The sequence below is a fragment of the Eufriesea mexicana genome, unplaced genomic scaffold (genome assembly GCF_001483705.2).
Source record: "Eufriesea mexicana isolate 0111107269 unplaced genomic scaffold, ASM148370v2 scaffold39182, whole genome shotgun sequence".
NCBI classification, from domain to species: Eukaryota; Metazoa; Arthropoda; class Insecta; order Hymenoptera; family Apidae; genus Eufriesea; species Eufriesea mexicana.
In genome coordinates this window covers 3998-17950 of record NW_016945400.1, presented here as the reverse complement: position 1 = coordinate 17950, position 13953 = coordinate 3998, and the positions used below count along the sequence as shown (strand labels likewise).

Here is a 13953-nt window from a genome sequence, read left to right as displayed (position 1 = left end):
AAAAAACAAAAAAAAAAAAAAAATTAAAAAAAAAAAAAAAAAAAAAAAAAGAAAAAAAAATCGGTAGGAAGTGTAGAAGAATGAATTATTCCTGTTATTTTTTGTGGAGAAAGTGTTTGTTAAATGCTGATTCGAATAATTATGCCAACTTTTCACAATCATTAATAAATATCGATGCAACTTCTTTTATTATTCCAAAGGGTCGATTATATCAATAATTTATCGAATTTATTCGTTTTGTCTTGTTATAATAATCACATTACTGTATCCGATTCCTCTGGTCCATTATTGCCAACAATATGCATCATCGAAATCATTACTTCGTAATTAGCTTTGCTTCTCTTCTTCCTACATATACATCTATCTCGTTTATTCAGAATTCAAATCCTTTCATTATTCCGTCTTTTGGAAATATGTCTCAACGAGTTAAATCACTTGTCATGAGTTGCTCGTCAGGCATCAGACTGTGAATAGGAATAGGTGCACACGAACGATACGATGTCATCGCGATTTCGCATGAGTGACGCTGCGTCAATGAACGTGGTAATGTACTCAAAACTAGTTGTATTTCAGTCAATTCACAGCATGCACGGAAACGAACGCGTATACTAAAGAGCAAAAAATATGCGCTTATTTAGAACATTAATTATCCTTCAACAGGTTTTATGTCGCGTGAAACAATAGAGGACTTTAAAACCACGTGAAAGAGTTACATTAAAATATGTAGTGACGAATAGATGATAATCGTCGAGTCAATTCTTATTTTCTCGATTTTTCACTTTCATCTAGGTCGAATAATAAATTGAAAAGTTCCTTGATTAATGAAAACTTCATCTTGTGTTAACCAGACATTTAGACAGTAAACCAAAAATTTCTTCGATAAAGAATTCAATGTCCAAATTATACGTGTCGATGTATTTCGATTGTCGATTTTTGGGATGTTCAATTACTTCGTAGTTTCGTAATTAATCACGTACAATTCGGTAATTTACAATGATCTTGTGAATAATATCATCGTGCTTTTTGTTAGTCACTTATGATACCACACGTTTTTGGATACCACGTTAATACTGGATACCACTGTCTACGGTAGTTTCCAAAAGCTCGTGATGTAAGCTCTCAGTGAAGGAACTGAGTGAGGAACATCTATCGAATCTGTGATTAATTTCGCAATGAATCGTATTCTTGGATTATTAACCTCTTCGGATGTTTTAGAATTATACGATGTGTATTTCTGTTTTCTTCTCTTTCGTTCTCTTATTGATCTTATTTTATTTTATTTTATTTATATATATATCTTTTTTTTGAGATGGGATTATTGACCTCACCGAGCAACTGCAAAGTTCACTTTTACTCGATGGAGCATGAAACTCAACATCGTGTGGCTCTTTGAGTCAGGGTTCGATAAATAAATAACCCCATGTGCCGGTATCTTCGTCATTGTCGTGCGTTTATTTCTGGAGAAACGTGAACGATAGTAATTTCGTGATATCATTAATAAAAATCAAGCGGGGCGTATTCGTTTTCTCTTGGTAAAAATACACGTGTAGCAAGGTTCGCGGCTAATGCGTTGGTGATTTAATGATTCGAGCGTGAGAGACGTAAAACGCCTTGTAAGCATGCCTCGGGAATAGGAATGTTATAAATTGAGAGAGAAAGAGAGAGAGGAAGAAAAATGAAAGTGTATTTCTATTCCCATAATTTTTAAAAGAAAATTCGTACTCTCGAAGAATTCCACTGTACTTCAACTTTATTTTCGTTTAGATCGCCATGTCGTTTGCACTTTAAACGCCGTCCTCTGAAATATTTAAATTCCATTGAATTATTGTTGCGAGTGAAGATGAATGGAAATATTACATTTAAAATTACTAAATTACTATTTTCTTTGATGGATGATTCTTGCTCTTTTCAGGTCATTTAATCTAGTATCAAACAATGTATTCTATCATCGTTGCCTTCTTTATTATATTTGTAGCTAATGAATCTAGAACAAATACTAATTCAATAGAGAAGTTATCGAAGCTTTTATTAAAATTCTTAATTAAAAAATTTAATCTATCATAAAAATAATATTTAATGATAGTATGTGGATGTTATTTTAACCTTTAGATTAGAAACAGGCGTCCCTTTTGTGACTGCTCGATAAAACATGCAGTCGAACATATTGGATCCTAATTTTAACAGAGTACATTATAGTTAATTACTCTTTTATGGCTTTCTCTTCCACCAACAACTATACGACACCTTTCGTTTTTATCGTAGTCTAGTTTTCCTCCCTATTCGTGGACTTATTGAAATACTTAATTACACTCATCAAACATCGGACAAATTATGCTGTTAATTATTTTTCAGTTAAATTTCAGAACATCGTGCGTTTTTATTTTGTCATGATTATTATCATCACCAAGAATTGTGCAATTGAGCCGTTAAATATTTCTGAGAATATATTGTTTATAACAGAAAGAGCATTACAAAATATTTTGCGTTTCTTCTGCAAAATTACTCTGTGCAATTTAATTCTTTTCTTTTCCTCTCAATTTTAGTAAATTATTTCGACAACCTTGTGGTATTTGCTTAACGATGCATAGAATCAATTCGAGGGCAATTAATTCATTAAAAATTATTAACTTGCTAGGAACACATTTCGTATAATGGAGGGATAGGTTTCTGGGAATTGCTATGCGACAGTACAGGTCACGTTCATCGCAATTAAAATCAATCGACAGCGATTGGAAAATGTACTCGTGTACGTGACATTGGCAAATTTTCTTATCTCTCGAATCATTTTTTCGCCTGAAGATCAATTACAAATATCAATTAAAAATTCAACGTATTAAACGTTCCACTCGTTATGATAATTCTTCGAAAAACCTGGGATATCTTTCGTGTCAAGAATTTTAGAATTCTAAATCCTCAAGCGTCAGAACTATCTAGTCATAACGTAAATAAATATTTTATATTTTTCTGCCGAGAATAATTTGTATTCTAATTAATGACTAATATGGTCACCCAAAACGATTTAATTTATCGATGCTAAAAATATCAGAAATACAATTTTCTAAACCAACCAACGTGATCTTATCTCTCCATTTCGATTTAGGCCAATAAAACAGACGTCAAAAGACGCTAAAAAAGAAAAAGAAAAAGAACAAGAACGAATCGATATTTCGTTGATAATAATTTGACGCCTGCAAAATGATTCGAGATAAATGCATCGCAATAGAGAATTTATTCCCTTTATACCGCGTGTACATTTTTAGTGTAGTCGTTAATACCTCACGGCTATTAGTACGATTCGCATGAATTAGCTGGCTAATGCATCTGGTTTTAAAAAAATCGATGCGCATAAATGGGGAGGAAAAGGAAAGCGATCCGTTTTGTATCAACCTGGTCGTAGTACGTGTGCACGGCTGTAAACGGGGACCAAAGTGATATCAGGCTACAGATAGATGTCTTGCCCTTTATTTTTGAAGCAATCGATACTTTCGAATCGATACGCTAGACTTAGACCATAGGCTCAGCTTCTTTTGCAGCCTCCTTACCCTTCGCTAATTCTACACACGTGTTCCCCTGCGAAAAATTCGCTCGCGACTAATTCGTCATTCTTTTAAATAGCTCGGATCAATTTTTGCTTCGAGCTAAATCGATCGACTCGATTGATCATCGTCGACGTACCGAATAATTTTCCTTGATTCTAATATTCGTGTGATCGTTAAAGGATATTTAAAGGAATTAATTATTCGAAATATCTCGAATGCAATGCGATGCAATTAACCCCTATGGGTACTACAGATGCAATTACATCTGTAATAAGTACTACATACTTAAAATATTTAAATTTTTATAGTTTTTTTTATTTTATTTTATACAGCACTGTAAAATCATAATCGTTTCTTGTATACGTTTGTTTATACATGTATATCTTGTATACGTCCTGTAATGTCTGTTTAACAGAGCATCTTTCGTTTTATCACATGAATCAAGAATTTTCTACTCGATACAATAGAATCCAATTTTATTACAGAGTTATTTCATTAACGATACTGCATTACTTCACCCGGATCGAACGCGTTTGAAACTCTAAAGCGGATAATTTACTCTTGTACGACCACTAAAAATTCCAAATTGAACAGAACTATTCGAATTATCGATGGAGCGTCGATCGATGAATTTCTCTGCTGAAAAAATCGGTTATTGCTCCTTGGCTAAGAGGGACTTATTAATTCGGAAAAATTCGTCGAGTTAACGGGAAAGCCCAGTTTCGTGTACCTGTTTGTAGAAAATTTCATTGAGCAAACGTTTGTTAAAGGAGGTGTAGAACTACGTCGATTTTTTTACTCTTCGGAAGAATACAGGTACCATTGATGACTCCGTACAACTGTATGCATAAGGCAGTGTATCAGTCGCAAGTCGATGTCGCTTCTATATCTAGGGGGTTGATTAAAGTGATGAAGGAGCGGCTTCGATAAGGTTTAGGTTGATCGACGTCGATTAAGTTCTCGTTTATACTCGGTACACCTTGCCGGGCACAATATTCGATTATTCCAGATAAATGAAAAACCCTGAAAATCCGCTGGAAATTGTTGTCCGATCACTTGAAAACGGGGATGCAAGGTCTGACCAGTTTTATTTTTAAAATCCGACCACTGGAAAATTAATTGGAATTATTTAATCACATCTCGATGCATAATTGTGTATTAATTGGAAAATTTTTGTAGGGATGCTTAGGAACGTATCGATAAAGTGTATATAGTAATAATTGCTTTGATTAGAAATTTATAAATTAATTATTCTCGTTTGAAGTTTTTTCGTTTGAAACCGTGGATTGGTCACTTTTTGATCGTTGAAAATAAAATATTGAAAATAAAAATACAAATAACTTGCAATTGAAAAAGTAGTTCGTAAAGCGAATAATAATGATGGAGTAATAGAGGAGTGGCAGCGATCACTGTGCGATGATAATATAACGAAAAGCCAAACAAAAGGTTTAGTAAACGTTATCAGTTTCTTAAGTACCCTTTGCATTTGTTTCAATTTTTTTGATCCATTTTATCATTCAAGAAAGCTAAATTAAAAATTGTAGGATCCTTAGAAAACATAAAAAATATATTCTAAATTAAACATTGAACATTCTTTTATGTTTTTAATAGCTCTTTGACTCTTCTGTTATACCTTATAGTTTTGATGATAATTCAAAAATTAAACGGGTATTATTTTCTCAAGCTTCTTTCGCCCTTTAGTAATCCTCTTTACTCTTGATGGGAAGGGTGCAAGCAAAGATATAATAACTGCGACAATCTAGTCAAAATGCCAATGTATTCTATTAACCGAGTTCTGCTGTGGAAAGAACGCGTAACCTTTAAGCTGCTGAAATTTTTTTAATATAACACCATACTTCTGACAACCTATTTACAAAATTTAATGTCATGCGTTATTTCAAGCATTCGGTATTTGCTGATACTTTAATATTACAAAATTATAGTTTAAAGAATGCCGATGCTTTATCTATTTAAAAACTGCACAAAATTTCTTCTGCTCCATTTCTAATCTCTCGTTTAGGATCTCAAATCTACTTCGTTAAATGAAAAAACGAAAATCTAATTTAATCCAATTGCTACTTACAATTAACACGTTGACTGTCACTGGGGTCATGGGTGGTCGCCATTGGACTTGCCAAGTGACGCCATGGGGGTCATCGGTGACTGGCAATACCAGATTTAATTATGACATTTAAATTCTTATAATCCTCGCTGCATGCCACTTTATAGCGACAGTGAAGGTTATTAAATAGGTTTCAAAGTCGACATATAAATAACCCACTATTTTGTATATCAATAGTGAAAAGTTCATCCGACAGTCGACGTGCTAACTCTTTTAGTATCTCACAAATTTTCCCTATACTCCGAGGTACCAAAAACTTAGATATTGTATAGGGCAAACATTTTAATCCACTGGTAATTTCTAGTTTAGAATCTCAGATCACCTATCCCGTCGAATGAACAAAAGAGCAAGAATCGCTATTCGTTCGCGTAACACAATATATCTTTGTCGGGGAAGTCCCGCGCAAAAGTGGCCACGTAACGTCGCGGTTATAGCGAAGGCGGCACATGCCTGCCAGCTTTACCTCATCGAGGAAGCCCTTTAGGGCTAAGGAGATATAAAAGATGAGACATGTCCGTCCTCGACCTAATTCTCGGGGCAATGAAAACTTAACTAGCTCGATATCCTCCACGGAACCGTCTTCTCCCTTCGATCAGTCGAACGACATTTCATCGGGATGCTCAAACGTCGAGGAACGACTCCCGGAACTTACGAACGACGCCTCCAATCACGAGAGACTCGGTGTTAATGAACGTCGTACGAGGTCCGAGAGGTATAGTTCTTCGCCCAATATTATGTTATTTTTAGGTGAACTTCAACTTATTTTTAGGTGAAAGATAGGCACTCGGTTATCCCAATGTCGGTTTGCATGAACAGGTTTACCATTTTTACGTCACTGATTGATGAATCGGTTACGCTCTTACTAAAAGGTTACGTGGGTAATAATTGGACAAGATTTAATAATAATTTTACCAATAATTCTTGATACATAGACAGTTTGTTACATTTGAGTCAGCGATTTGAAGCTTTCAAGCTTTAGAAGTGGCTTAGTTGGGCATTATATGTAACAATTAGTTACGTAAAGTCGTAACTAGAATTTCTGATACCTAAAAACTGTAGAATATCGATATAGACCTCGACATAAAAGTTTGGACAAATCTTTTGAACGTATTTAGAACATTTGGTCGAAATAAGTGATCTAAAAATCGTGAATCTTCTTTGCTAAGCGAAAATTCCTCGAAACCGTATAATAATACATCTACTCGTGATGATTCAAAACCGATAAGAGCTTGACGTATTTCCTGCTTTCATTGTATTACGTAAAAAGGCACAAGGTTAATAAAAGATATTTTACTCTGACCAAATCGTATCAAATAAAAATGACGATATGGAATTTAAAGAATGATACAAGATAAAACTTATATCTGTTGTTGTAAACCTCTTTAACATAGTCTGATTTCCAAGGGTATTAGGATTCTTAGGAAGCATAATTGGCGGTGACATCGGTGAATTTGCGGATAGGTATTGAAAAGGTTTCAAATGGCTGTGGTAGCCGGTACAGTCTAAACGTAAACCGTTTCATTCGCTAACGATTGACTATAGGGCTGGTTTCAGTGACTGTGAACCTGCCGGGTCGTTTCCCGGTAATTCAGCGGGCAGTTCGTCGAACAGCAGCTTGTCGACGAGAAGTCTGGACAGTCCGAGTACCAGCCTGGAGCAGGTACATCCAGCCACCTCGGCAACGAACACATCGACCTCGTGGGATAGCGATGTTGATGTTGAACCGGATCCACCCGATTGGAGTCAAGGCGTTACCGAGGATGTCCTCGCTCATCTCAGTAATGCAGAGAAAAAGCGGCAAGAAGTTATCAATGGTTGGTATCCTTTCACGCGATAAATGTTCATATTCGATCATTCGAGGAAGATTTTATAAATTTCTTTGGTTCCTTTTTCAGAACTCTTTCACACGGAGCGGTCTCACGTGCGGGCGCTGAGAGTGCTATCACACGTCTTCCACAAACCGCTTCTCGAATCTCAAGTACTTCCCTTAGACCAAATACAGTTACTGTTTTCCAATCTGGATGAAATGGTAACGATTCATTCGCGCTTCAATCAAGCAATGAAGCGTAAAAAGAAGGAAAATCCGTGTGTAGGCGACGTTGGCGATCTTCTTTTGGAAATGTTCGACGGAGAGAACGGAGAAACTTTTGAGAGAGCCGCGTCTACCTACTGTTCGAAACAACAAGTAGCTCTCGATGCTCTGAGAGACCGTCGTCGTAAAGATCCGAAATTGAATTCTTTCTTGAATGAGATCGAGGCTAATCCCCTTTGTCGAAGGTTACAGCTCAAAGATCATATACTGACAGGGATGCTTAGATTAACCAAATATCCTCTGCTCTTTGAGAATTTAGCGAAGTATTCATCAGAGAGTAACGAAAAAGAAAGAGCCGCGGTTTTGCGAAGTCTCGAACGAAGCAAGGAGATTCTTAGCTGCGTTAACCAAGCGGTACGCGAGGCTGAAGATTATCAGAGGTTGTCAGAGATCCAGCGTACTATTGATAGATCTGCATTTGATAAATTCGATCATCCGACCGTTCAAGAATTCAAGAATCTAGACATCACGAAACGCAAATTGATTTACGAAGGTCCATTACAGTGGCGTAGGACCGAGCAGAATCGAGCGAAACCAGTCGATTTGCATGTGGTGCTGCTCGATGACACAATACTCCTGTTACATCGACAAGACGAAAAGTACCTGCTAAAGTTCATCAATCCAAATCAAGCGAACTCTGTGTTGAGTCCTATTGTAAAAGTGTCTACTGTTCTTGTCAGGCATAATGCCGTGGATAAAAATTCTCTCTATCTGGTCAACACGTCGCAAAATGGTGCGCAGATCTATGATTTAGTGGCAGCCTCACCTGCAGAACGAAAGCAATGGTTTAAGCATATCTCTGAGGCAGCTGAAGCGTACAAGGCTCGTGATAAACAAGGTAGAAGACCTACTCCACCTATTACACTGCCAGAAGAACCTGGACCTACGATCGAAGATCCTTCGTCGACAGAACACGACAATATTCCTAATAAGACGGATCAGGAACAAGAACAAGAACCAGAAACGAAAGAATCTGCACAAGATACTAGCGTAGAACAAGAAGGAGAAATACCTATTACTCCTGGATCTGATATTTCAAGGACTGAACAAACGAAACAGCCACAACAACATTCATCTGAAGCTTCAACAACAGGTTTTGTGATTTTAATACGTTGTTCGGTTGTTCTTTTTGAAGTGAATAGAAAATTAAAAGTGGTGTACACTTTTTAAAAGAGTTTTAAGTAATGATATTTTTAACAAATTATCACATATATAAATTCCTAATTTTGTTACGTATTTCCCAAATGCAGAGGTTAAATAGATAATTTTATAAATATCGCTTAAATATAAATTTTAGTGTACATATTTTTGTTAATTAGGCACAGGAGAACCACTACGATTGGTTACTTGTACGCAAGCCTCGTTAATTGATCCGCTTGAAGTTCATGTCGAAGTTCCACCTGTACATGTTGCGAAACCAATGTTTACACCTATTGGTATATTATTTATTCATTTATTTATTATATAATACTCATATTTTTCTACTAGGTTGTATGATTATTTTATCTGAATTTTCAGAATGTCTTAGGAGAAAAGACGAGATAATTAAACAAACTTTAATCGAAAAACAGTTGTTGGTAGCAGATATATTACATATTCCAAAAGAAGATTTTGAACATGTAGTAGATATGGCGTCTGAACCGTCAAGTATGGAAAAAGAACCTGCTGAGCTCATACTTGCTGCGAATATTCAAGGTATTTTTATTATTAAATAATAATTAATTACTATCTATAAACTAATTCGTTCTGAGTGTTTTACGATTCCCCGTGTTAAACTAATAAAATACAAAGATTAGAAATATTTGAGAAAAGATATGCGTACGTACATAAATATAAAAGTATATCATATAAAAGTATGTAATATTATATTTACTTTTTTAGCGAATCAATTAGTAGGAATGTTGAATTCCGCATTAAACGTAAGCGAAGCGGAATCTGTTCTTGCGTCACGTGGAGCATCGGCATTAGTAACACCACCAAGTTGCGAGGCGACTGGTTGTCCATCGCCAAGAATGCATCTTCATTCTCAGCAACCAGCGATATCAATTGCGAGTTTGCAACCAGTATGTCATTCTTTGACCTCTCAGTTGTCACAATTACTGGTAAGATTGCTTTTTTAACAGATGGATATCTACGTTAAAGGAATAAATACACTTAAATTTACATTTAAATTTAAAAAAAAATAGTTTCAAAAAGGATAAAAATAGGAAAAAATAAAGAATTTTTTACATTATTTCATAATTACTTTTTTTCTTAATACAACTTCGCTACTTTTTGTAAATTTTAGGAAATTATAAAAGAAAGAGAGGAAGAACGGGAAACATTGAGAAAAGAGTTACGTAGAAGTAGAGAATGTCTCCATGCTCTCGATGCAGATATACAGCGTCGAGAATTTTCAGAAACATGCACCGTATCAAGCCAAACACAAACGGAATTCGGTTAGTTCTTTTTTCAATCTATCAGAATGTAGGTCAATATTTGTTAAATTATATCCAATATTTATTTTCTTCGGGAAATACAGTGGTTAACATTTTTTGTGATTTACAGGTGAAATTTTAAATAAGGATAGCAGTATTGACGATCCTACTCGTGATGTAAGGACTTTAATTTAATGTGTTACAGAATTAATTTATTGATTCATTTTTTATTGTTTGAATGTAAATATATTTGAACTTTTTACTAGTACAATATCTTTAGTCTTTGGTACTAATCTTAACATATCAGTTTTAACTTCATATTTTGCATTATTCTCACACTATGAAATTAATTTTATTTTTATTCATAGGAATTTATGGATGCACGTGGTGAGTCCGAGACAAATGAAGAATTAGAACATACAGAACATGAAACAGAAACAGAAATAATGAGCGACAGTGTTGGTTGAAACATACAAGATGGTTGTATTAAAGAATGTCGACCAGGTGCATTTCACGAGCAAGATCGTTTTCGAATGCTCATACTGGAAGAAATCAAAATTATGTAAAAAAATGACAAATGGCGAGTAGCTGTTTATGGAATACAATAATATTAGATACATATTTACAGAGTCATGGGTCAATGATTAATCATACCTTTGCCAAAGATTTTATGTAACTGGATCTACATGACGTGAGCAGCATGCGCGCATGCGTCATATTATATCAATGACTGGAAATTACATAAATTTTTTATTACCAATAGTATAACGTTGCAGTTTCTAAAATAATATGGTGAAGGAAATTTCTTTGAAAAGAGTAGAAAATCCCAAATAGATTGCTAAATTTACTCAAATTTAATCTTTCTCTTATATACAGTATGCATATAAACACACAGATTAAAAATTTAAGTGGGAGCTTTGTATACTTATTGAAGAATTCTTTCACTGCGAATTATTTTAAAACCTACACTGTTATCGTACTCTAACGATACTTATTACTGTATAAAAGTTGTTACACCATGTCTTGAACGACATCGATTTCTATAACATATTGTTTTATATACATCAATTTGTATACCGAAAATCTTTCCTTAAGATACTTTATAGGAAACTGAAGTCAACTCTTTCGAGGTTACTTTGAAATACTTATTGTTAGTGCATTTTATACAGAAACATTTACGTAAATATGTTATACACGTTTAAAACAATTTAGTCGTTTGAAACACTTTTTGTGATCTGCTACGGCATATTTGGAACCAACTGTGTTACTATGATAATTAAATAGTCATGAAACGTAATTTGCATTTATATAAAAGAATATAATCAGAACATGCGCTGATATGTCCGTGTATGTAAAAAAATGCAAAGCACATATTACTGTAGTCTAATGATTTTCGACGCATTGTTATTGAATAACACGCTTTTACATACTTTCTTTATATCCCGTGACCAAATGTTCAGGATATTCAATCCAGAGGCACAAATGTCAATTGATTTCTAAATTGTATGAACTAAAGGAAAAGCATTTTGTCATTTTAATGAATAATATGATATATCATATTACTTCTACATAATATAATGATGAAGGCAAACATACTGGTATTTTAATATTTATTTATTATTATTATTATTATCATGACTATGATTATTATTATTAAAATTATTGCTGCCTTTAAGTATTATTTTTATAATTTATAGTGATGTTACTATCAATTCAGCGGTTACTATTGGTACAAGAGAACATAAACCAGTGGAAGATCTATTTAAAAGAAACTGCTGAAACAAGAAAAAAATAGTTGAATCTCATAAAATATTAAGAACACTTTAATTTTTATTCATATAGATTATATTAACAATACGTTGAAAGTAATAAAATTTTCACAAATAAATTCTTAAAAAATTTAACCTACTTCTAAAATAAGTTTAGAAATATATTTAACTTTTTAAAGATAGAAAAGCAATTAAGTTATTGAAATTTATATAATTACATTAATACAGTGTATTAATATTGTGCAATATATTTCATCATAGCATTCTTGTACAACATATTAATACAATGTATTAATTAATATTATTTTACATTTTTTTCTAATACTTTCTTGTTCAGTCCCTGCTTTTTCCAACCTTTTTACCTTCTTTAAAGTTCTCAAGGATATACATTTATTTTATCGTAAATATACGTTAATTCATCGTAAAAAGAAGTGTAAAAAATTATGAATTTATGAAAATTATTAAAAAATTGTTTACTTCGTACATTACCAATAACAAAATCGTAATCAACTTCAAATAATTGTTTACAAATAAATCATTGTACATATTAATTAATCTATAAAATATAATTAAAATGTATCTACTTGTAATGCATTAGGCACTATAAATTACAGATCTTAACTCTCGAAAAAGAGAAGGAGAATTATAAATCCTTTTACTCTTTTTACAATAAGATTTATATACTTTCAGTAAAGCTTAATTTATAAAATAAGAATTTACTGATTGTAGAAAAATAACAAAATTTGAAAATTAATGTTCATACTATTTATATAATCAATAATAATACTTTTCATTATTAAGTAAACATTGCATAAATATGAGAAGTTAGGATTGCTGAAGGGAAAACTGATACAAATAATTAAATGCAATAAATCTTCTCATACATGAAATTACTAAAAAAATCACAAACCTGTATTTATCCTACTTACTTTTTCATATTATTTATTAACCAGCATTTGCTTTGAAAATCAATATTTGCCTCCTGGTGCTATACTTGCCTAAATGAACAATCAAGTTCCTCTTTTGAATATAATGGAATTTAGAAATAGAAATAGGAAAGCAAAACAAAAATTTATATACTACTTGTAGAATCCTGAACATGACTGGTAATTTCAAAATGATAAATATTCATATATAAGGAAAACAATAACTAATATAAAACACTTTTATAGGTGGATTTGTAGCAAATAAACATGTACAATCATATATAGATGAAATACTATAAAAAATATTTTACCGCTGTTCAATTAACGCTAATGTTGATTTATTACAAAAATTTTCAAACTAAAAAACACAGTTGGAGTAACAAAATGTACTACTACTCTTTGTAACAAAGGACTGATCGTGCAAAAAAGACTTACCTGTTTACATAAAATCTTTGCTACTATTAAATACTAATAATTCCCTAATGATAAAATGCGAATAATTATAAATACATTACTATGTACATGTATAAAGTATTTAATAACATTATTAGTTGATATTATTATTATTAATTATTATTGATTATTATTATTATATTATTATTATTGCATTAAAATACTTATTAAATTGTAAATTATCTTGTAATTTTTTTACATTCTTTTAAAGTATACCTGCACGAACAGATCCTAGCAATTTTTAATTCTTCTATAATTTCCAATTACACTATCCAACACGATTTCTTTTTTGCAATATGTATTGTATGATTCTTGTTGAGTTATTCTTACTAAATGCGAATCCGTAAACAGAATTGCTATATTATCTACAGTTTTCGAAAAAATCGAATTTTTGTGAAAACTGTCGAATTTTAAATTTTAAAAACGAAGTATTGCAAAAAACTACAAATGTTAGAAAGGACTAATTGGTCTCAAATGACAGAGGAGAAATTCCTGAATGCATCAATATTTATGATTATAATATTTTGAAGTTATAAATGATTATAAATAACCATTATAGTTCAAGAAAGTACCGATGTATGTAGCTTCTACTTACGCACTATTTTTACATTTTTATGAAATGTTATATATCTAGC

At 32.7% G+C, this 13953-nt stretch overlaps 1 protein-coding gene across 1 annotated transcript in view; it reads left to right on the top strand.

Annotated features, from left to right (window-relative positions):
* The window catches only part of RhoGEF2 (Rho guanine nucleotide exchange factor 2), a 38798-nt gene extending 27741 nt beyond the window's left edge, over positions 1-11057 (top strand). The window contains exons 20-27 of the mRNA XM_017909995.1: positions 7216-7475; positions 7557-8846; positions 9073-9189; positions 9272-9448; positions 9635-9855; positions 10041-10191; positions 10301-10347; positions 10539-11057. Of these exons, the coding sequence (XP_017765484.1) occupies positions 7216-7475; positions 7557-8846; positions 9073-9189; positions 9272-9448; positions 9635-9855; positions 10041-10191; positions 10301-10347; positions 10539-10637 (2362 nt within the window). The 3' untranslated portion in view covers positions 10638-11057. The remainder of the gene's footprint in view (positions 1-7215; positions 7476-7556; positions 8847-9072; positions 9190-9271; positions 9449-9634; positions 9856-10040; positions 10192-10300; positions 10348-10538) is intronic.
* The last annotated feature ends 2896 nt before the right edge of the window (positions 11058-13953 follow it).